Here is a 22,546-nt window from a genome sequence, read left to right as displayed (position 1 = left end):
AAAAAAAAAATCCACAACAGTATCACATAAACAAATGAATGATAGCGCACCTTTGTTTCTCAGCCACTTTGTTACCATGGAGAGCTCCAATAGCCTAAAGCTAATAATACGTACCAGCGTGCACAGCATGCTGCAGAATTTCATAAATAGATTTATGCGCAATTGTCACATTTAATACATTTACGGGGCGCGCTAGTGAATTCATTATTAGACCATATGTTAATGCAGCTGGTGTGTGTGTGTGTGTGTGTGTGTGTGCGCCTGGCTCACCCTCACTCCCCCTTTTTCCGCTCTCTCTCCCCGCAAAACAACTGGCCGAGCGTGCACGCCTATAAATAAGATAAGAGCTGGCACTCTGCGGGCTGAACGTACGTATTGTTCTCCGTCTCGTCGCGTCTCCGGCGCGAGGAGGAGCCCGAAGGAGGAACGCTGACATGAGGAGGCTGTTCGGAGGTACGGGCTAACTACTTGGGCTGTCTGTCTGGGTATCGCCGTTTAATCGGGTGATCCGCGCTGTGATTATGCGCTTGGCGGGGCGGCGGCGGTGGCGGTGTGGCGAGCGCCGCAGCGACTAGAAAAGGTTGCTTTGGACCAAACTTTCAGAATAAAATCCAACACGGGATCCAAAACTCACAGGTTTGATCCGTTTGAATGGGGAGCGAAAAATGGGAATAGAAAACGTGCGCTGTCTCGGTCCTGCTTTTCTCACTGTCGGGTTTATGTGTGTGTGTGTGTGTGTGTGTGTGCGCACGCGGCGTGACTCCACAGATGGACCCCGTGTGTAATGGAGCCAAAAAACAAGAGGGCGCCGATCCCAGCGCAGAAGCCAGGCCCCCTCCTGCCAAGATGGCCCGTCTGGAGCAACACGGACTCGGATGCTCGGTGCAGGAGAGGAATAGGCAAGGGAGTCCTGGGACCAAAGACCCCTTTCTGGTCCAGAAAGCTGCCACGGGGAGGAGTCAGCATCCAAGCGCTCAGCAACCAAGAGGTAGAACCCATTCCGTTTTTGCTCATCCTTCCAATAACTGAGAAGAAAATATGAAAAATGACCTCATTGTACATATACTTTAGACTAGAAGAATAGGACTTTATACACACATGCAGTTATGGATTCTGTTGGAGGGCCATTACATCGGTACCCGGTCGTTTCGTCGACTGACGTTTGGTGGACGGACACTCGGTCCCCGGACGTTTGGTCGAACGGACGTATCGTCGACGGACAGTTCGCCGAACGGACGTTTGGTGGACGGATTCGCCACCGGACAGGACGTCGAACGGACGTTTCGTCACCGGGTTCGCTCGCTCTCAAAATTATAATCATGAGAGAGAGAGAGAGAGAGAGAGAGAGAGAGAGGGAGAGAGAGAGTAGGGAGAGAGAGAGAGGGAGAGAGAGAGCGAGAGAGAGTTTACTGTTGAAAGCGATCAACCAGGTAATCTCTCGCTCTCAAAATTATAATCATGAGAGAGAGAGTGAGTTTGTAGTTGCATTGACAATGTAAGAGCATTAATATCTAATCCGGGGGCGGGGCGAGCGAGCGAATCCGGCGACGAGTAACATGTACACACACGCCAATAATACGCAATTTATTGATAATTTTGATATTAGATATTTAGATATTAATGCTCTTACATTGTCAATGCAATTGCAAACTCACTCTCTCTCATGATTATAATTTTGAGAGCGAGAGATTAGCGGGTTGATCGCTTTCAACAGTAAACTCTCTCTCTCTCTCATGATTATAATTTTGAGAGCGAGCGAACCCGCCGACAAAACGTCCGTTTGGCGAAATGTCCGTCGACGATACGTCCGTCGACCAAACGTCAGTCGACGAAACGACCGGTCGCGCATGACATCACATTGTAATATTGAACTCATTTTGTTGCCATTGAAGAAAAATCAACTATATCTGTATCTATACATATATCATTATTGTAATGTTCAAAAGAGATTTTTTTTTAAGCCGAGTAATGTATTTTTTTTAGGATGTTATCAAATATTGTGCACATGTTATGTTTTTCATACTTAAAGTAACAAGACATATCGTATCATCTTATAATAAGAACCGAGAAGGCAATGATGATAATGAATTCCAGTGATGGTTTTGGTAGAATCCATTCATATTTTTTTTTTCCGACCACCCCAGGAAGCTCCCTCCCCGTCTTCTGCGTGGTGGAGTACACGGAAAATCCGGCGGAGGGCGAGCGCAAAGACGGCCACGCCGAATTCGTCCTCATCAAGCGCGATCTTCTCTTCAACCAGCTCATCGAGATGGCCCTGCTGACGCTAGGCTACTCGCACAGCTCCGCCGCCCAGGCCAAAGGTCAGATCCAGGTGGGCCGCTGGAACCCACTCCCGCTATCCAGCGTGACGGACGCTCCGGACGCCACGGTGGCCGAGATGCTGCAGGACGTCCACCACGTGGTCACGCTGAAGATACAGATTCAGAGGTGACTCCGCTTTCTAAAAAAAAAAAAATCTCTCCACTCGCACACCGTTTTGCTCGTGTGCGGTCGATTAGTCGCCGGTCTTTTGGTCGCCGTCCTGAGCCGACGTGTGAGTGTAGAAGAGTTTGTATTTACATGCGTTGTCCCTTTAAGAAGCTACGTCAGTCAGGGTCTGAACAAGTTCTCCAACAAAACAATAAAAGTACGGGAAATTTGGAGCTTTTCTTTAGCCTAATAATTACTAGGGCATTAAGTATGACTAAATAGTCATTCGCAGTTTGTATTTAGGGAATTTGAGCAACGATTTAAATGGTAATTATCACTTACCTTCCGGGCGACCAAAAGCCCGGCGACCAATCGTCCGTGTACCGTTTTGCTCACACGCAATGTCCTTTTTTTCCAGCTGTCCCAAACTGGAGGACTTGCCGGCAGAGCAGTGGACGCACTCCACGGTGAGGAACTCGCTGAAGGAACTCCTCAAGGACATGAACCAGAGTTCCTTAGCCAAGGAGTGTCCTTTGTCTCAGGTACGGACATTGCCGATAAAGGACAAAGCATGTGGACCAATCGCGGGAGTCAGAAATAGGTTGAGCTGGCATTTTCCGATTTATGACGCCATCTTTTTTTTCTCAAACGCATTCATTATCAAGCTAATCTGTAATTCCCTCAAGGTTTAGAACACCTAAAAGATAAGAAAAAAAATGTCTCCCTATCTCCCTCCCATCTTTCTCCTATCCGTCCATCTCAGCTGGTCTTAAGATCTGATATGAGCCAACTCCAACCTCCCCCCGCCTCTCCTCACTTAAGACCCCAAGCCCCCCGCCAACCCCCCCGACTGTTTTCAAGACTCGGATTAAAATAAATATGAGAAGATGAAAGGTGTAATCAGATGTAAAGATTGCACGGGAATAGTCTTGAGGGGAAAGAGAGGCGGTGTCACATGACCCGGGATGGCACGCACATGCCGTATGCATGCGCATTTTATTATTCTATTTACCTTTGGGCGCTTTTTTTAATAACGCGGACATGGGTTTTTAATATGGGATACTACCGGAACGACACAAAGTGGCTGGCTAACGTGTCCATTGTTCTTCTCCGCGTGTGTTTCAGAGCATGATATCGTCGATCGTCAATTGCACGTACTACGCCAATGTCTCGTCGGCCAAATGTCACGAGTTTGGACGCTGGTACAAACACTTCAAGACGTCCAAAAACAACAGTAAGGCGCTGGAAAAAAAGGTTTTCATGTTTAACGGAGGTTGTATACACTAATTATTAGGATTATTTTTTAAAAATGGTTTTACGTATTTAGTTTTACTTTAAAGGTTTTTAAAAACATGACAAAAAATGATCATGGGTATATATAGATTTTTTTTTAATTTTCCTTCTCAGCAGGTTGATGGCAACACTTAATTATTTGAATATTGTGCCACATACAGTAATAGTTTAATCTCAATTTCAAAGAATTACATCTGAATGCACAGAGCCCGCTTATGTTGCCATGTTCAAAATTCAGTTCTTCGTTCCTTTTTAAAAACAAAAAGTCCTCACGGACCACATTTGAACCTTGCGATAACATCAAAATCCTTACACATGAAAGTTTTTTTTCCTTTTTCTCACGCAGCTTTCGCGGTTAACCCTTTGACCGCGCTTCACGGCGATAGTCGTCCAATCCATTTGAACTGCGAATGATCGCCGTCCGCCTCTCCCGGTCGGTTCAAACGGATTGGACATCCATCGGCGTGAATCCCGCTGCCAGATGAGCCAATTGGAATCCTTTTCTTGTTTTATTTCTCCTCCAGAAACGGAAGCCTTCTCCGACCAGTCCTCCCACAATCCCAACGCGCCGCAGCCCATCACGGGCAACGCGCCGGACCAGACCTCCAGCCTCCTTTACCTCCACGGAGGACACCCCGGCGCGGCCCCCGGCGCGGCCCCCGGCACGGCCCCCGGCGCGCCCCCCGCCCACAACATTTGCAACCCCGGGCTGCTGACCCAAACCCTGAGCAGATCTCAGCAGCAAGTCATGACTCAAATCCTAAACCAGCAATACGCCGTCCGCCTGATGCTGGCGGGGCAGGGTCTCTCGCCGGCCCCTCAACAGTTCCTGGGTCACGCCAGGTCACCTGGCAAGGTCTTCCCCAAAGACCAGCAACCCCCCCAGCCAGACGGCGGCCCCCCCAGCCAACCGCAAACGGCGTCCGGGTCCGGCCTGGGTTCGGTGGACGTCCCCAACGACATCTACCACTGCGTGCGCGAGGAGATGAAGCGGGCCGGCATTTCTCAAGCCGTCTTCGCCCGCGTGGCTTTCAACAGGACGCAGGTAGGAAGACGCTTGGCACTTTGGCGTGGCCTTTGCCGCAATGCCCGCCCCCTCCCCCCCATCTCCCCTATTTGCATGTGCGAGCGAGGCCGTGCCAGCTCTCTGCAGTGAAAATCTGGTGCCAACGCTGGAGCAGCTGCCGGCTACCCGATCGCTACCCCTCGGAGAAATCTTCCCCTTTTCGTCCGCACGCCGTTCTCGATACGCTTCGCCGTCTTTTCTCACATTTTTCATTCTCGCTCCTTTTCGTATCGCGATGGTAAGTCATCGCGATTTAAAACTGGACTAGCATTCCGTCGCCGTTATTTCGTAAATTGTGTCGTTCAATCTAGTCAAATTGCATTGCACTTTTAACGTTGACAATGGGAAGCGCTATACAATGCTACGATACGACTCGGACTATAAATTAAGTCAACGGCTGTATGTAAACTGTTTTTCAAGAAAAATTCCAAATTCCGAAAATAAGACAAGATACAGAAAAAAAAAATCAAAGTTACAAAATTGTTATGAAAAAAAAGTGGAGAATATTTAAATTGTTCCTTTTTTGTGTCATTTAAATGTAAAAACAAGATTGAATAGACATAATTATCTATAGTAAGATGAAAAAACAATGGAGAATATTTAAATTGTTCCTTTTTTGTGTCATTTAAATGTAAAAACAAGATTGAATAGACATAATTATCTATAGTAAGATGAAAAATCAAATGAACAGCGACCGCTCACTACCCAAACAAGATAATTTCCTTAAAGATGTAAAAAAAAAAAAAGATTTTTTAGGTCAACAATGTCTCTCATTAATGGATTAACCAAATTGTTGCTTCATTTGAAGATAATTCGATCGTTCTACCCTCACCGGCTGGAAATGGATTGGACGCCTATCTCCAAAAACATCACAGAAACATGATCATTGAATTCCAGTTCAAATGGATTTGATGTTTATTGCCTTCAGTGGCAGCAAACGAGTTAAAATGCCACATTAGCCGATTCCACTTTACATTCAGCAGCACACCCAGCGAAAATAGGCCTCAGAGGACGCTCGTTAATATTATTATCATCATTATCATTTTCATCACAATAAGGAGAGCTCGCTATTATCCGCTACTATTGCTTGTGTTTCCCGTTTGCCAACTGTCATGCGTTCAAGATGGCGTCCGTCCAAAAGGGGGAGGCTGGCATTGTCAACCGGAGGCACCACAATCCGAGGACGATACGACTCGGAAGCTCGTTTCCGAGTCCGGGCATGAAATATCATTTATTTTCAGGAAGCGGGAAGGAAGAAGGAAAAAAATCCCTCGAATCGGAATAATTGGCTCACAATCATTGGCGGCTTTGGAAAACTAAACGGCGGCGGAGACGTGATTGGTCAAATTAGATGCAGAGATGAATAGGGAGGGATTGGAATCTAAATCATACAGATGAGAAGCATTGATAAGAGCTATTGTGATGAGCCAGAAGAAGCGGCCAACTGTTGATAAATACTTAATGGTGCGCATTTCCAAATGGATGATTAAGGAGGCGAAAGAAAGGAGGCACAATTTGGACTTGATTTCATCTTCTCCATAACCCGCATCGTCGGATTTACGTCGCCGGAGCGCCATTTTCTCGGGGATTCGATGTAAAATGAGAACCTTCCGCTGAATTAATTCGTGTTCATTCTAGGGCCTCCTGTCGGAGATTCTACGAAAGGAGGAGGAGCCTAAAAACGCCTCGCAGTCCCTCCTGGTCAACCTGCGGGCTATGCACGGCTTCCTGCAGCTGCCCGAGGCGGAACGAGAGCGTTTCTACCAAGAAGAGAAAGAACGAAGCCTGACCGGATTGACGCCCAGTTGCAACAACACGCCGCCCAGATGCACTCAGGTTTCGAAAAAAAAAAAAAAAAACGTGCCGTAAAACCAAATCATCACAGCAACGCCTTGGGCTAATGTTGCCTTACTCTGGGCTTATTGGCTTTATCATTTCTGGGTGCCACTGCAATGCGTACGTTTCGTTTACTTTATAATGTACGACGCCACTGAGATGACTAAGATTATATTAAAACGATAAGTTTAGATTTGTTTTTTGTTTTCTACTCAGTCAATGCTTTTAAGGGAACGTCGAGATGCAAACAATGAGCAATAAAGCTCAATTAGCCCAGTTGGTTTATGCTTCCAAACTCCCAGGCTCCATTGCCATGGTAACAGCACATTGCTGATTATTATAAGCGCGCTTAAACGCATGCACAAAGTGCGTTTGTGTAAAAACAATTTTTCTGCTGTTTGAACTTTAAAGCGGTCAAAAATGTATAAAATGACTCAAAATAAAGGAGCAAGCAGCGCAATTCAAATTGTGGGCACTCATGAAAAATTTGGGTTCGTGATCTTTGACCTCCTGACCCCAAAATCTTATCACCTCTTACAAATACCTAGTGTGTTTATAGCACATTTTTTTGTTTTTTGTGCAAAAGTAGAGCCCATAACTGTACTTGTTACACATTTGAATGATTTTTATTATATCGCTTGGGCGGAATATTCCATTTTTTCTTCTTCTGTCCATCAGGCCAGACTGTCACCGGTTTCAATCGACAGATGCGTGAGGACGGACAGTTGCGTTCTCAACGTCAGCGCCTCCATTTATGAGGAAATTCAGCACGAAATGAGGCGGGCCAAAGTGTCGCAGGCTTTGTTCGCCAAGGTGGCTGCGTCCAAGAGTCAGGTACTTATTTATATACTGTTATAAGAGATTAAATTTCAGACGTACCGTATTTTACGGACTATAGATCGCACCAGCCAGAGAATGCACAATGAAAGGGAAGAAAATTGATATACATATATATTGCCCTAGAGTATAATTTCCAACCAATTCAGGGTGCTGCCCAAAAGTTGGCTGGGAAAGGCTCCAGCACCCTCCGTGACCCTTGAGGACAAGCAGCACCAATAATGAATGAATGAAAAGAAAAATGAGAAACGGTATAATGTAATTTTATTTAAGAGAACAAACAAAATGGAATACAAAGAGCAAAAATAATCATTAAAAAGAGCTTATTTACCGTTTTTTTTAGACAGAGAATGACTGATCGCCTTTCAAAAGTGGACGATGGATGAATTTGATCATAATGCTCATTGTTCTCCTATTTTATGGCAGCCCCATAAGCGTGTTATTGCTTTTGTTTGTAAGATCAATTCCCACCGTGGAACCTAAGCAACGTTCTTTTCGTCTCCTCCACGTCAAGGTGCGCGAAGGTCATTCGGCAGTCATCGATGAGAAAAGCAGATGGTCCAGTCTAATAATATAATATAATATTTCTATTTAGCTCTCTTAAGAGGCTGTTTGGCAGGCTGTGTTTCCCTTCTATCTCCACTTTGCATCTGGATGGCATGGTGTGCCACTGTTGGGCCAGCGCCATGTTGTTTTTGTGTCACAAATGCCAGCTTTTCATTCTCCCAACATGTGGATTATTCGTGCATTTTGTCCCAAAAGGGCTGGCTGTGCGAGCTGCTTCGTTGGAAGGAAGATCCCAGTCCGGAGAACCGAACCCTGTGGGACAATTTGTGCATGATTCGCCGTTTCCTGAGCCTGCCCCAGATGGAAAGAGACGCCATTTACGAGCAAGAGAGCGCCAACGGCTCGGCGCTAAACTGCAACGACAGACGGACTTTGCTGGGGAACGAAAATGTCATGGTAAGGAACACACAACAAAAAATAACATGTAGGCGCTGATTTATAATTCCATTGAATCACTGCGTGGATTTAAATGTTACAGCTACGGCTGTGTTTTAGCTGCAAATGCATAAATGATTATTTTGATAGTTGATTAATCACCACTTTTATGCATTAGAAGCAAAAACTATTCATTGAGAAAAGTCGCTATATGAATACAATGTCAATAATCCAAATATGGCATTTTGTTTAATTGCCAAACTAATCATTCTGCTTTCATTGAAAACTAAATAAATTCTCGTTTTTTTTTTTTAAGTATTTTCATTTTTTAAAATATATTTAGTTTTTTTTTCATAGGGGATATAAAACCAAATTTGAAATTTAATATGTTTTCTTTTTGCTTTTTAAATAGAAAACAGCAAAAAATAATCAAATCTAATTAACACTATTTTCTTTTAAAAGGATCAAAAAAAGTGGATTTCCTGATGGAAAAAAAACTAATCGATTGGTCATCAAAATCCACCATAAAATTTCTTATAGATGGAAAAAAAACATGTTTTTTTTTTCTAGTATCAACGCAACGGTGTGATGTCTCAGCACCACCAGCCCCAAGCCCACCAACCTCTCCATCCGGAGGCGGGCCCTCATTCGTCACCACGGCAACCGTGCGCCGCCTCGCCCGCCGAGCTGGAGACGGCCCGCAGCTGGGGGCTTTTCGGGGTCGGCGCGCAAGAGCGGGGCGACCCGGCCGAAGGGGAAAACGAGTGGGGTTACCCTCCAAACGCGGACCAAGAAGGTCAAAGTGGAGAGAGCGTCAAGGATGAAAAAATGGCCGAGAAACTGGAATGGGGCGTCGGCCAAGTCCAGGAAATGGGATTAGAAGTATCCCACGAAGCTTTGGGGATTCTGCGGAGCTTCAGCCAAGACGTGGGCCTCAACCCCGACGAAGAGGCCGTCCACACTTTGTCGGCTCAGCTGGACTTGCCCAAGCACATCATCCGCGGCTTCTTCGACAGCCAAGATCTGGTGGGCGGGCGAGCCCACCAGCAGTGCTGCGGTCAGATCTTCAAGCACAGACAGGAGAGCCGGCCTCTTATGAGAACTGAGGAACTCAAGACGGAGATGGCGGCCATGTATCACGAGGAAGAAGTAGAGGAGAAAAAACTGGACTTGATTGGAATGATGACGTTCAAAGGGTTCGACATGAGCACTCAAACCATTCCAACAATGAAGGGAGAAGACCACCACGCCACGTTGGATGAAAATCTCAAGCCATAATGAGATTTTTTTTTCAGGAATTTATCCCCATTTGTTAACTCATTGGGCGCCGTTGACGGCGGTAGACGTCCAATCGGGTTGGACGTCTCTATTACTATTGTAGCAAGCATTTAGGAGTACCATTTTTCTATTTATTTGTGTGTAAATGAGCTAATTTCTAATATATCTACAGTTATGACTCCCTCTTATGTTTTCCTCATTACTTGCAGATTGAACTGAAAGGGTTAAACTGCAAAGCCTCATTTCTTTGCCGGATAATTACATTGCAGATGTTTCCATGGCAATACTTTCCAGAAATGGAAAAATCCTCATCAATAATATTAGCGATAATAACAGCGTTGATGGCCAGCGTCGGCAAGGGCGCGGACGCCATTGTTTCTTTCATAATGTGCCGCTTATTCCCCCGAACGTTAGCGATGTGGAGTGTTTGTCTTGTGTAGAACGTGTTTGTCAAAGCTCATTTTGCAGAAATGGCGGTAATTAAGAATTCATAAAGCTGCCCCGACGAACATTAAGCCGTAAAGTAGAGCCACTTATATGCTTATGGCTTTGGCGTTTTGAACAATGTGAGGCAGTAAAATAAGAAATCTTGATAAATGCAGACATATTGTGTTTCATCTCCTATGACATTTATGCTCCATATTTGATAAGCACAACCATATTTGCAGATTGAGTGGCATCGTTTTTTTTGTCAAAATAAAATACATTTGAAAATTATTTTTTTGTAAATAGTTTTAGTAGGTGTCAACGTTTTTAATCATGTTTCATTTGTGTATTTCAGGGTTTTTTCCACTAATAAAAATTGTGCCTTTTTCAAGTAACTATTATGAGGTTATTTTTTGTTCAACATAGAATTACACAAATAAAATAATCACTCACGACTCTGCAATTCCCCCGACACAAGATGGCCCCCAAATTACTTATACTGCCGACTGCACCTTTATACATCTAGCTTTTATATGTTCTATCTATTTTAGCGCACGTGCATTTCGCTCAGCGTCCCTGGTGAGTACGACCCAATTTATATTAGTCTCCATACGGATTGTTTATAAACTGCTCCTCGCAGGTTTGTAAATGTTAATGAAACTGCGATCAAGTGTTACAAATGTTAAATAGCAAGTCCATGTTGTATTGCATACGCCAAAATGATGTTTAACGTGGGTTTCTTAGTAATCACGTTCACCTGGTGTCCTCCTGTGTCAGCAGTCTAGTCACGTGACAAGTCAGCTGGGCTCACTGCACATCCTGACTTCCCCGCGAGTGATTACAAAGCTTCATCTCTGCTCAAACACACCAAATCGGACTTTTCCACCAACGGAACACCATCGGCGACATGATCGCGTCCGGACAAGCTACCCTCTTGTAATACCTGAGTGAGTATTTTCAGTACGGGAGTTGAAGCTGAGCTCGCCCCGACTTGTAGCATTAGCCGACGGCAACGTTAGCTAGCCGTGTGTGGCGGAAGTAATGACAGGCCGTGCTAAAGGCTGTGCTAACACTACGTTAGCATTTTGTCGTTTGATAGATTTTGATTGACCTAATAACACGCGTGAGGTGTATTTGTCATGTGATCGCAATGAAATAGTGTTTTTTGCGCCAGGCTAGTTATTTATTTGTGCAAAGTCGACTTGGTCTCGATGTCAATGCGAAAGTCCAGACTGCGGTCAAGCCAGCGCAAGTTCGCGTTTTCGTGGTCAAATATGCGGACGCTCAAAATAGTCTGCCCGCTTAGTCCAAGCATTACGGTGATTCCAATCAAAACAAAAGAGTGGCGACGCAGTGGAGAATTCGCTTTTAAACCCTCTAAAATACTCTCAACAGTCAAAATAACAGCTCCCCATAGCTCATAATTTAAATGAAGTAGTTCCATTAAAAAAAACTACACCAAGTACAATATTATGTGGATCCCCCTGAATGCTTTTTTGTGTACTCACTGTGATCAAACTGTATTTTTAATAATGAGATGTACTTCACGCACATCCAAAATGAAAATAGTTCTAATTCTAAGAGCAAAACAACAAAATCTTTTAATAACCGCACTTAACATATAATTTTTCAACATTGCTTAAACATAATATTGTGATCTGCTCAGGATTTGTTTAAGATGATTTCTTTGGGACATACTACATGAATAGCTGCCATTAAGATCACAATTGTCAGTCCTCATTCATTGTTAAGTTTGCCATAGGCATCCATAAAATCAAAAATCAAGAGGCGAAGAGACACTTTTGGTATTCACTTGCAAGCTGGACGGTTGTTGTCAAGCGCTTATGGCAATTCCCCAACGCCGTTTGTCCGTCTTATTCTTAGAAGGCCTTATTTACATATTTTCCAAACTCTGAAGCTGAAGCAGTTCAGATGCTTGAGATTGCCCGTGTATTACGCATAAACATTTTTATCTATTGCCTGATGCATTAAAGTTGAAGATTTAAAAAAAAATCTTGCTCTTAAAAGGACATCTTTTGCCTAACTAGACCTTCTTGTGCTATTGTTGTGTTTTAGCAACTTGGAGCTGCTCTGTAAATGGACTCCATTGTATTGGAACAAAACGGGAAACAATTCCAACCGTGGCAAGGACTCTGTTGAACCATTTTCTCTTGAATTTTTACATGTATTTTTCACTGAAACGTGATTATTCCATGTCAGCGTCCCGTAAATGAATGTCATGCCGATTTGAGAGGTGTCCATTCAGTGGAAAAGGTCAAATCTTGGGCTAAATAAGTGATTTATCTGATCATTTATTCAATTGAGGCATCTTGCTGCAACATGTAACGAGAAACTGCTTCTTTAGTCGTGTATTTTTGGGAATTGAATCTGTTGTGATCGATCACGATATTTTCCAGGTTTAAGATCCTGCACTTGTTCTCTGCCTCTTTCGGAGCATGTGACTGGCCCAAATCGGCTCTTAGCGCCATATTGAAAGAAAGGCATGTGAGTTTTGTTTAGCCGGGCATTTTGCCATGTGGCACTTTTTGCCCACTGAGATTTATAGTGAGATGAATCGACTTTTTTTTAAAAGAAAGGTCTTCCTCATCAGCTGAGGTTGGCAGCGATTCTTCTGAAAATAGGAACTTTTTCTCGGTAATGTCGTCCCAGCACCTCCGACGGGCCAAAGAATTTTTAGAACAAGCTCTGCCTTGTGCTTTATCACGTCATCGAACACTGAACACTGCTTCTCTTTTTTTATCAGATGTCTGTTTGTCCAGGAGGGAAGAAGCAGTACTTTTAACTTTGCAATGTAACGAGGTGAAACCCCTCAACGGTCAGCTGATTTGTCCGAGATTGCGATGCCGTGGCTTTAATCGAGCGGAAACGCGAGGCTTAAGGTGTTTGCGGTGAATGTTAAAGTCAAAAAAAGAGATGTGAAAATGACGTTGGCTTTATTTTTTCAGGAAGAAAAAAAGTCAAGTAAAACAGGCACCTATAAAATCTGTTTTTTTTTTTCTTCAAAAAACTCAGTGCAGTGGTTCAGTCTTGTTGCGTGCTTCTTTAGTTATTAATTCATTTTGAGTGCTAGTGTTGAATTTCAGAACCGCATATTTTCATATATGCAATATTTCTATACGATGATTTCTGTTTTGATGATGCGTGTCGCTGATTTGTGGTCTAGCGCTCCCTTCACGCGGTTAATAGGTTTAAGAGATTCTTTTGTTGTCTTATTTCCACAATTAATAAATGGAAAGAGAAAATTAGGCACGGCGCAGCCGCGCTATTTTGTCGGCCCTCGTATTAAGCTAACCGTTTTCATAAACGCTCCATAATCCCAAGCCGGATAAAGACTGCAAGCAGAATTGCTTAACCTAGATTGCCTTTGTTCTCGGAAAAAGTTCTCCGACGAGAGTTGACTTTTTCTGGCAACGGCCGATCTTTCGGCGAGAGACGTTCAATCCATTGGAAGGATTATTTGCCGGCAGTTAGAAATGGACTGGACGTGTATCGCCGTTGATGGCGGCGAGTGTGGTGATGACGACGGTGTTTGATTAGGATGATCTGTTTCAGATTGGGCCATGCAGCACCCCAACTTCGAGACCCGCCACCCACTGCAGGCAGATGAGCAGCAAGAAACGGGATTCGACCCCCTCAACAATATCGTCACGGACCAAAACAGTAGGTCATTTTATAATTAGATCTGCTTGGATACAGCCGTTTTAGGATTGAGATCATAAATGGAGAAAAAAATTGGGATTCATTTTTTAGTGATGACTGCCGACTTTTAAATTATATCACACTTTTTTTCTTGAAAACCTGTTCGCTTATTGCTAATTCACACAATAAAAGACGGCATTGAGATGCTAACAAATTTAGTGTCGCGGTAGTAATCCGTATAGTCACATTAGCCTATCATATTTTATATTTAAAAAAATCATGAAAAGTCCCCAAAAAATCTTCATAGTATTAAACTATTAGAACATTTCTCTATAATCGAGGAAATAATGTTTAACATTTTCAAAAAACAATTACACGGCTTACATGGCCAGCCATTTTGTGACAGCACTTATACTACTCACACTAAAATATTGGGTATTAATGATGTCACAAGAAAGGGCAGGCAAGCTAGGATACTCACATTTGATTGGCTAAAATAACACTCAAATTGATAATTCAGTTAATAGTCATGCTTCTGAAGTATATTTTCAGTCATGATGGCTCATGTTGTCATTTGAAGTTAGTTGCGCTATCCAGGGGTGTCGTGGGCGACATGAAACGTGGCATGTTGCGGCACTGATGAATATTCATCCCGAGTGTCCCCACGGAATGACGCGCTCCTGCAATTAATGTTGATAGACAGCTTCTTGACACCAACGCACGTTCACCTGCAGGCCAAATTAAACGTATTACCAACAATAAAGACAAAAAGGACTCCTCACTGTTTAACCCTTTATTTTAACTCTGTTTGCTATCGACGGGGCTTCGGCGTCCAATCCGTTCTGATTGGGAGAGGGTTGCATGACTTTTTTTCACCATTTTTCTACTATACCAAATATTAACATTGTGGCCTAATGACCCAAAATATGCTTGCCAATTATTATGCTCTTTTTGAGACTAAGTTTTCAAAATGACCAAATATTGCCTCTTGCCCAATAGAGTTAAATTACCACAATGTTGATTCTATTTTTTTCCTCCCCAAGCTGTGCTCTATTTAAAAAATAAATAAGATGGATGTTTATTTTTTTTTACTCCCCTTGGCTACCATCTTATGACTTTACCTGTCTCAACAGGAGGCTCCGTGGACGGCAGCACTGACTCACCGTCAACCTTCCTCTCATACAGGTGAGCGTCTGCAATGTTTGTAGGCCCTGCTCCGGCACCCCCGGCCTCTGGCTTTTTACCGCCGCTTGTCACTTGAGATGAATAACGACCGCAGACGCTCGTAAATCTGCTTTCGCAGGAAAGAATGGGACGACTTGTTCCTCAACGGTAATTACCCGGCCAAGATCCGGCAGGCCGGCGTCGTCGGTCGACTGAGGAGCAGCCGATTTCGAAGCGTCTGCTGGAAGGTAGCCGCCTGCCCCAACCGCCCCGTCAAATAAGAGCGCCGCGGCTTTAAGTCGGAAATTGCTACGTATGTATACTTACTCTACGTATGTTTTGGCTCCTCCCAGTTGTATTTGGAGGCTCTCCCTGAAGACAAAAGTCAGTGGATCCACAAAACCAAGGAGCTTCGGGCCCAGTATGAGAAGATTAAAGAAACGGTGAGTAATTTTTAGGACATTTTCCCACTTTTTTTTACCCCAAAAAGCATTGAACAATTTGTTATTGTTATTTAATTTTCAAAAGAATTCAAGACAATTGTTGTGATATTGTCAGAGGTTGAACTTGATGGAATAATTCATCATTTTACCAGGAATTAATGATATTCTAGTCAATGCATCTATTTAATGGACGACTACAATTTTACAATCTGAAAACGCTGACATGTAATTTTTGTTTGTTTATTTTTTATTGCCACAGCACATCACGAACCCTCGCAAGGCTGCAGGCCAACAGGATTTGGTGGTCAATAACCCGCTGTCCCAGGATGAAGGGGTGACTGAACTAAAACTATACATAGCTGTTTTTATTTATTTATTTTTGAGTGACTGTTTTTTTTTTTTTAGTCTGCCAGTCACTCACTCCCTCCAGACTCTCTAGGCGACTTGATTACTTAGTATTTCTTTATTGGTTCATTACCAGCTCCGAGTGAGTCATTAGTCACTGTTTAACTCATTAATGGTGATAGAGGTCCAAATTGTTTACTATTTTGTATTATTTATTGTTTACTATTCTATCTATTTGACATTTAAATGTTCTAATTTTATTGAGATAACAATTGTCTACTAGTGATTATCTCATTTATATATAAATATTTTTTATTTACCAACAATTAGTTAAGATTTTTATTTTTTATTTTCCCGGCCAGAGCTTATGGAACAAGTTCTTCCAGGATAAAGAGTTAAAGGGGATGATAAAACAAGACGTACTGAGAACGTAGGTAACAATTTCATGGACTTTTGTTTGCAAGGCCGCCATTGGCCTGATTTTTCTCTTTGAATTTTCAAGGTTTCCCGAGATTCGTTACTTCCAGGATGACGACGTGCGGACCAAATTGACGGATATTCTCTTTTGCTACGCTAGAGAAAATGAACAGTTGCTTTATAAACAGGTGAGGAAGCCAGATCGCTCTCGGCGCCGGTCGGCTCGGTCCGGGCGGATAGCGGAGCGTCTTTCTTTTAGTTTTTTTTTTTCTGGCAAAATAGAAGTGACACATGGGCCGGCAGCCGCTAACAATATCTAAATTAAAGCTGTCGTTTTGGATTACAAAGCTCGTGCATCACTATTAAAGGATGAGTGAGCACAAATGAAGCGTATTTTCTCTCCCTTGCAAAATGGGTCTCACCCTTCGTTTTTTTCCCCCCCCCAATTGTCCATAGGGGATGCACGAATTGCTGGCGCCCATCGTTTTCGTGCTTCACTGCGACCATCAAGCCTTCCAACATGCCAGCGAGACGGCCAATCCGAGGTCTCGTCTTGTTTTTTTCGTCAAATTGTGATCTTTTTTTTTTGGGTGGTCTCCAAGATCTTCTTTTAGATTTTTTTTTTACAAGCAGATCTCCTTTTTCCCACAGTGAGGAGATGAAATGCTTGTTGAATCCACTGTACCTTGAACATGATGCCTAGTGAGTATTACACAGAAACACTCTTTGGTTGCCATCAAAGTGCCAAATCTCAATTATATTTTTCTTATTTGTTTTCTTTGTTTTTAAAAGTAAATGATATATTCACATGTATACATTCAAAACTAAACTGAACTGAATGAAAACAAACATACCTGTCAACCTCTGCCGATAACTGCCCTTATAAATGATTATGATTCCCCTTACAAACCCCCAAAAAACCTTACAAACACCGTACGACGTACGGTGTTTGTAAGGTTTTTTGGGGGTTTGTAAGGGGAATCATAATCATTTATAAGGGCAGTTATCGGCAGAGGTTGACAGGTATGAAACAAAGACACTCTGCTTAAAGCCCTCGTATCATATAACATTACAAACAACAATAACATGTTTAAAATGTATTTAAAAAACATTTTAAAAGGGAATGAGTTTTTATTTTAAGCTATTTTCATCTAAAAGGCTGCATTAATCTTTTCACACCACACTCCACCGAATTCAATTCAATTTCCGTCATTGTTCACGACACGTGACCCGTTATCTCTTCTTTAGTGCACTCTTCTCTCTGCTTATGGAAACGGCAGAACCGTGGTTTTCCTGCTATGAGCGAGAAGTCAGGCGGGTAAGTTGCATGTTATGATCTCCAAAGTACTTTTTTTTTTTGCATTTGGTTCTCATGCTTGATAAGCAATGTGACTTTTTCGCCTGAAGGGTAAAGAAGAAATGCTTAGCAGCATCCCGTTTGCGCGGCCTCAAGACATGGGCCCGTCTGTGGCCATCGTCACCAAAGTCAACCGCATCCAAGATCTGCTGGTGAAGAAGCACGACGTGGAGCTTCACATGCATCTCAACCGTCTGGAAATCGCCCCGCAAATCTACGGAATGTAAGTTTCAACCTTAATTTCACTGGGGAAAAAATCCGGCTCATGTTCGCCAACGTACTGCTGAACAGTCATTTCCCAAAAATGAGAATTGCGTGTTTTATGTCCCCTTTAGCCGCTGGGTGCGTTTGCTGTTTGGTCGCGAATTCCCGCTTCAGGACCTTCTGGTGGTTTGGGATGCTCTCTTCGCTGATAGCATCACCCTAGACCTGGTGGATTACGTCTTCGTGGCCATGTTGCTGTATATCCGCGACGCACGTATGCTCCTCCTAAAAGCAAGCATGTTTAGATGCTCATTTAGTACATTCTAAAATGCTAGCTCTTGATTCCTTTACAGTGATTGCCAGCAACTTCCAAACATGCCTGGGCCTCCTCATGCACTACCCCCCACTCGGTGACATCAACTCTCTGCTCCAGAAAGCGCTCTTTCTCCGAGATCCCAGAGTAAGAACCGAATCGCGGTCCCCCTTCGTCTGTCCCCGGTGACATTGAGCACTGGTAATCTGCCAATTTTTAAATGCACGCTATCGTTTTCCCACTTTTACAGAACCATCCCCGACCCGTCAACTACCGGTTCCAGCAAAATCTGGATTACTACAAAACCAGAGGAGCCGACCTGATGAACAAAACACGGTAAAAGGCGCTTCAACTGCTAACATCTTTCAATTTGACGTTGGAGAACTGACAACTGTGAAAATGTTCCTCCCTTTCTAGAAGTTCCAGCACAAAAGGCACCCCCCTCAACATCAACAAAGTGTCCACTAGTTTGCTCAACTTTGGCCGGAAGCTCATCTCTCCGGCCATATCGTCGGGCGGCGCCGCGTCGCCCGTCGACAGCGAGATCCGCTCCTCCTCGCCGCCCGCTTCCACCACGGTGCCCCCTTTAGCGCACCCCCTCGTCGAAGCTGGCACCGCCCCGGGACCTCCGCCGAGCCACTCGCAGCACTACCGTCTTCTAAAATCGGAGAGCATGCCCGTCCACCTCAGTAAAGGTGTGTCACAAAAAAAAAAGTAATAATAATGGAAACACTTTGCAGCATTTTGCCAATACTTTGTATGTTAGATGTGATTTCCGGTGGAGCATATCATCTGGCCACGCAGAGTGACAAGCAAGGTAAAAAAGCATTTAAAAGCACCCTCTTTTGTGCCTTTTTCGAGTTGTTTTTGTAGTAACAAATACTGAACAGCAGAGGGAAGTGACAGTCAACTAAAGTGATTGAATTAAATGGCCTAGTATTTGTTTGTTGCTTTAACCCTTTGGCTGCCCGATGCTGGGGGGATTTATGCTTCCGAAAAATTGCATTTTACTATTTTTAATATATGAAGGATCTATTTCCTTCTTTGTCCTAAGTTTCTGATGATGTGGATACCATTACCCATCCAAAATACCAATATTAGCTTTCTGAGATCATTCCTATTTTTATTCAGAATATTTTTTTACTTCAAAAATGAAGTTTTTAGAATTTAAAAATCGAAAGAAGTCCAGTAAAATGTTTGTCCACATTCGTCTTTCTTTTCCATTTCGGATAGCTTTTTTTGCGGAGCTCCAACTTCAAAACGTTTTTCGGCATCTGGTGCATTTGTGCTATTTTGGCCCGTCATGAAACTTTTAATTTTTGCCAAAAAATTATTTGGGCAGTCAAAGGGTTAAAGCTGTATAATATACTATGACTATTTGTGGCCATTCTTTCATATACACATGCTTATCATTTGGTTATCTATTACTACTGCTATGTTTTTTACACTCAACTATAAGCGGCACCCACTAAATTGGAAAACAGAAATTTGTGTTTATACCGTTTTTATTGCCAGCCTCATTTGTTTATAAACTGCAGGTTTCAAAGTTTGGTAGCAGCTGTAATGATATAATTTGCTGTCACTCCGTTGATTTTTGGGGCATTCCCAGGTCCCGATTGGACGTCATTGAGACGTGACTGTTGACGTGGAGGTCATGTTTTCTCTCTCAGGCCAAATCGCCAGGAGGCTCAGTTCAGAAAACGTCTCCGCCGGTCATTCCTCCGCCTCGCCGCCCCCGGCGCTCTTCAGGGGAGGCAGCGACTTGAGCGCCTCGTCGCCTCCCTTCTCCTCTGCCAAGAAAGAGTCCTTTTTCCACATCACTCGCTCGCGTTCCCACAGCAAAAGCATGTCCAGGAAGGAAACGGTGAGGAGACGCTTTGGCTCGTTCTCGGCATCCGTGCCTTCTCGTTTTTTTAAATGTATTTACCGGATGACAGGAGGACGATTTGGAGGCCCAAGTGTCGTTCTTGCAGGGACAGATCAATGACCTGGAGGCCATGAGCAAATATTGTGCTAAGATGATGAATAGTCACATTTGTGAGTCAAGCCCACCACTGTTCAAAACGCACCTTTGGGAAAGTTGTATGTACCCCGCTTGAGTGTAAAATTACATCTTTTCAGGTAAAATCCAGGAAGTCATTTTGCAAGAACACTTGGCCAAAGAAGATGAAGTTCTTGTTTCGTTAGCGGGGCTCAAGCAGGTGAGACATCCACTTCAGCGTTCGTTAAGACACAAAACACTTGATTGCTTTCTGACTGGTTTAGTGACAAAATGATCAATAACAATGGAAAAAAAAAAAAAGCAAACATTTCTGCCGACTGAGACATCTCTTTCGAAAATAATAATGGAGCTGTTTGTAACGGAGGCATTTTTTGAGGTACCAGCAGCAATTTTGTCGATAACAGTAACAAATGACTTTTTATTATTAAAAGGGTGGGCAATGTGTCGGCATCTGCAAAAGTTTAGTTTCTTCAGTAAGCGCAGAGGATTTTTTACTTTGCAAAATAATGCCTGACTCTGATTACAAAGGAGAGGGAATATTTGTTCATGCCTCCTCCCACCGTCCCTCCCACTTGGAATGCATTGGACATCAACTCCTTCTTTGCAGATTAAAGATATCCTCAAGGGGGCGCTGCGCTTTAATCAGAGCCAGTTGGAGGCCGGCGAAAACGAAGAGATCAACATTGCCGACGACCATTACACCTTGTTGGCCGTGGCCGGCGGGAGAGGGCGGGCCCCCGGAGGAGACGCCAGCAAGATGGCGGGCGAAGAGGAGGAGCAAACCGTGACGCCGCCAGAGGTGCATTGGCCATGACACTACGGCAAGAATGAATGTTTTTGGATTAAATTCAGATGGAATCATTCACTTTTGTCTTTTGACTGCTGTGATGTATCAATTTGCGTCCAAATCTTCCCCAGGGTTTACATTTTTTTTTGTAGGCCTAGTGACTGCTTAATTCCAAAACATATTTACTTTAAAAATGTTGAGCGGAAAGTAGCATGCTTAAGTCGTCCATTAATGGGAAAAAGATGATGAGTCGCTGACTGATGACTCCATTTCAAAACAGTCCAAGACTGAATGTCCTCTCCCGTCCGTCCGTCCGTCCAGGTGCCGCCCCAACCTAAGAACTGGGAAGACTACATTGTGGTGTGTCAGGATGGCGACCTGCAGGGGTCGGCGGGGGCGGGCAGGCGAGGCCGCGGCCCGGTGCGCATGGAGCCCGAGGGGGCGGCGGGGACCTTCGCCGACCCCCTGACGGCGCCCGGGGCGTCGGGATCGTCCAGCCCGGACGAAGGTTCCACCAACAGCAAGGACTCCGACTTCACCATTGTCAACCCCAGTGATTTTTGAACAAGTAAAACACTCTCGCCTTCAGCACCCCCGTTTTACCTCCTCGCCAGCTTGTCCAAATCCATAAGACTTGGTGTCACGGTTGTGACCTTTTGCGAAGCTGCTACACTTTTAAAAGTTGGACATGTGGACCGTGGCCATTTTCAGTACTGTTTAAGCGGAACTGGTTCAGTGCTACTTTGACTTATCAGTTTTCCTCCATTTTTATTCAGAGGCTCACGTGAATAGAAGTCATATTGAAATCCTTAACTTGACTGAGCCAAATCGACCCTCTTTTTGGTGTTCTTTTGACACCATTTAGCACGTTTTATCCGTTAAACCTGAGTGGTCTTAAACATGCGGCCCGGGGGCCAACTGGGTGGGGCTCATGGGATAATATTTTGAGGTCCCCAATTGACATCTACGTCGTTTGCCACCGGCAATCAAAAAGTTTAAATCAATTCAAAGATGTCAATTTAAAATAACAACTAGTAATGAATGACAAAAGAACGTTTTTAAAAAAAAAATCTAAAATTCTTGGGCTTCATTTTTTTCACTCTTAAGTCAAATATTTACTCATTAATTGGGCTTCTCTTAAGTCAAATAAATTGTCACCCATTTGTTGAAGACTTTTCACATCAGGTGAATTATCTGGACTTAAAAGTGATCTTTGCACCAAAACAACACGTTTGAATAAGTCAAATATTTACTCACGATAGGGCACTGGTATTTCAAGGTGGCACTGTATCCAACCGACTTCCACACAAGCTTTTTTTTGTTTTTTGCTGTAGCCAAATGACTGCACGTAGTTAAAACGCTCACTTTTTTGATTTTTTTTTTTGTATCATAATTCTGTTCCATCTCACTGTAATGGTTTTTGTGTCCTCCAGAGGACGTTTGTCATTAGGATTGAAGAAAGACGTCCTCCTGGTCAAGGAAGCGTTCTGCTCTGTCCCCAAACTCTAGTGCCTCTTAGCGTAATCTTCTCTGAACCAAACAAAATCCTACTGTGATCTTATTCCTTTTTTTATTTTTAACCTTTAAGTACGTCGTCACTTTCCAAAACCTTTCCAAAATGATGGAATGTCTTCCAAACCCCCTCCTCACCATTATTCCCTCCAAATAAAAATCCAACTACCCACTGAAATCAACGTATGCTTGGTAAGTTCCTCGATTTGAACAAAATGACCATCGCCCAGTCCT

At 43.6% G+C, this 22,546-nt stretch overlaps 2 protein-coding genes across 8 annotated transcripts; both read left to right on the top strand.

Annotated features, from left to right (window-relative positions):
* Positions 1–9: 9 nt before the first annotated feature.
* On the top strand, positions 10–10,504 carry satb1a (SATB homeobox 1a). 3 transcript variants are annotated; one of them, XM_077590239.1, is made up of 11 exons: positions 10–453; positions 604–636; positions 769–988; positions 2,145–2,448; positions 2,849–2,972; positions 3,556–3,664; positions 4,248–4,768; positions 6,428–6,625; positions 7,304–7,459; positions 8,225–8,425; positions 8,975–10,504. In XM_077590239.1, the coding sequence occupies exons 3-11, from the start codon at positions 769–771 to the stop codon at positions 9,680–9,682; spliced, it is 2,541 nt and encodes an 846-aa protein (XP_077446365.1). In that variant the 5' UTR covers positions 10–453; positions 604–636; the 3' UTR covers positions 9,683–10,504. The 3 variants fall into 3 exon arrangements, with proteins under 3 accessions (XP_077446365.1, XP_077446363.1, XP_077446364.1); XM_077590237.1 differs by lacking the exon at positions 604–636; XM_077590238.1 differs by lacking the exon at positions 10–453 and having other exon boundaries at positions 462–636.
* An 82-nt stretch (positions 10,505–10,586) lies between these two features.
* tbc1d5 (TBC1 domain family, member 5) lies at positions 10,587–22,490 on the top strand. Of its 5 annotated transcripts, none has more exons than XM_077590967.1 (23): positions 10,587–10,687; positions 10,889–11,055; positions 13,682–13,789; positions 14,902–14,953; positions 15,072–15,180; positions 15,286–15,375; positions 15,635–15,709; positions 16,083–16,150; positions 16,223–16,325; positions 16,594–16,682; positions 16,789–16,839; positions 17,386–17,455; positions 17,545–17,717; positions 17,830–17,972; positions 18,052–18,158; positions 18,262–18,347; positions 18,429–18,706; positions 18,778–18,828; positions 19,682–19,875; positions 19,949–20,048; positions 20,133–20,212; positions 20,621–20,812; positions 21,122–22,490. In XM_077590967.1, the coding sequence occupies exons 3-23, from the start codon at positions 13,690–13,692 to the stop codon at positions 21,362–21,364; spliced, it is 2,454 nt and encodes an 817-aa protein (XP_077447093.1). In that variant the 5' UTR covers positions 10,587–10,687; positions 10,889–11,055; positions 13,682–13,689; the 3' UTR covers positions 21,365–22,490. The 5 variants fall into 5 exon arrangements, with proteins under 5 accessions (XP_077447093.1, XP_077447097.1, XP_077447096.1 ...); XM_077590971.1 differs by having other exon boundaries at positions 20,621–20,834; positions 21,122–21,268; XM_077590969.1 differs by having other exon boundaries at positions 10,662–10,687; positions 10,886–11,055.
* Positions 22,491–22,546: the final 56 nt, after the last annotated feature.

This window comes from Stigmatopora argus, chromosome 21, assembly GCF_051989625.1.
Source record: "Stigmatopora argus isolate UIUO_Sarg chromosome 21, RoL_Sarg_1.0, whole genome shotgun sequence".
Taxonomy (NCBI): Eukaryota; Metazoa; Chordata; class Actinopteri; order Syngnathiformes; family Syngnathidae; genus Stigmatopora; species Stigmatopora argus.
This window is presented reverse-complemented; position numbering and strand designations above follow the sequence as displayed.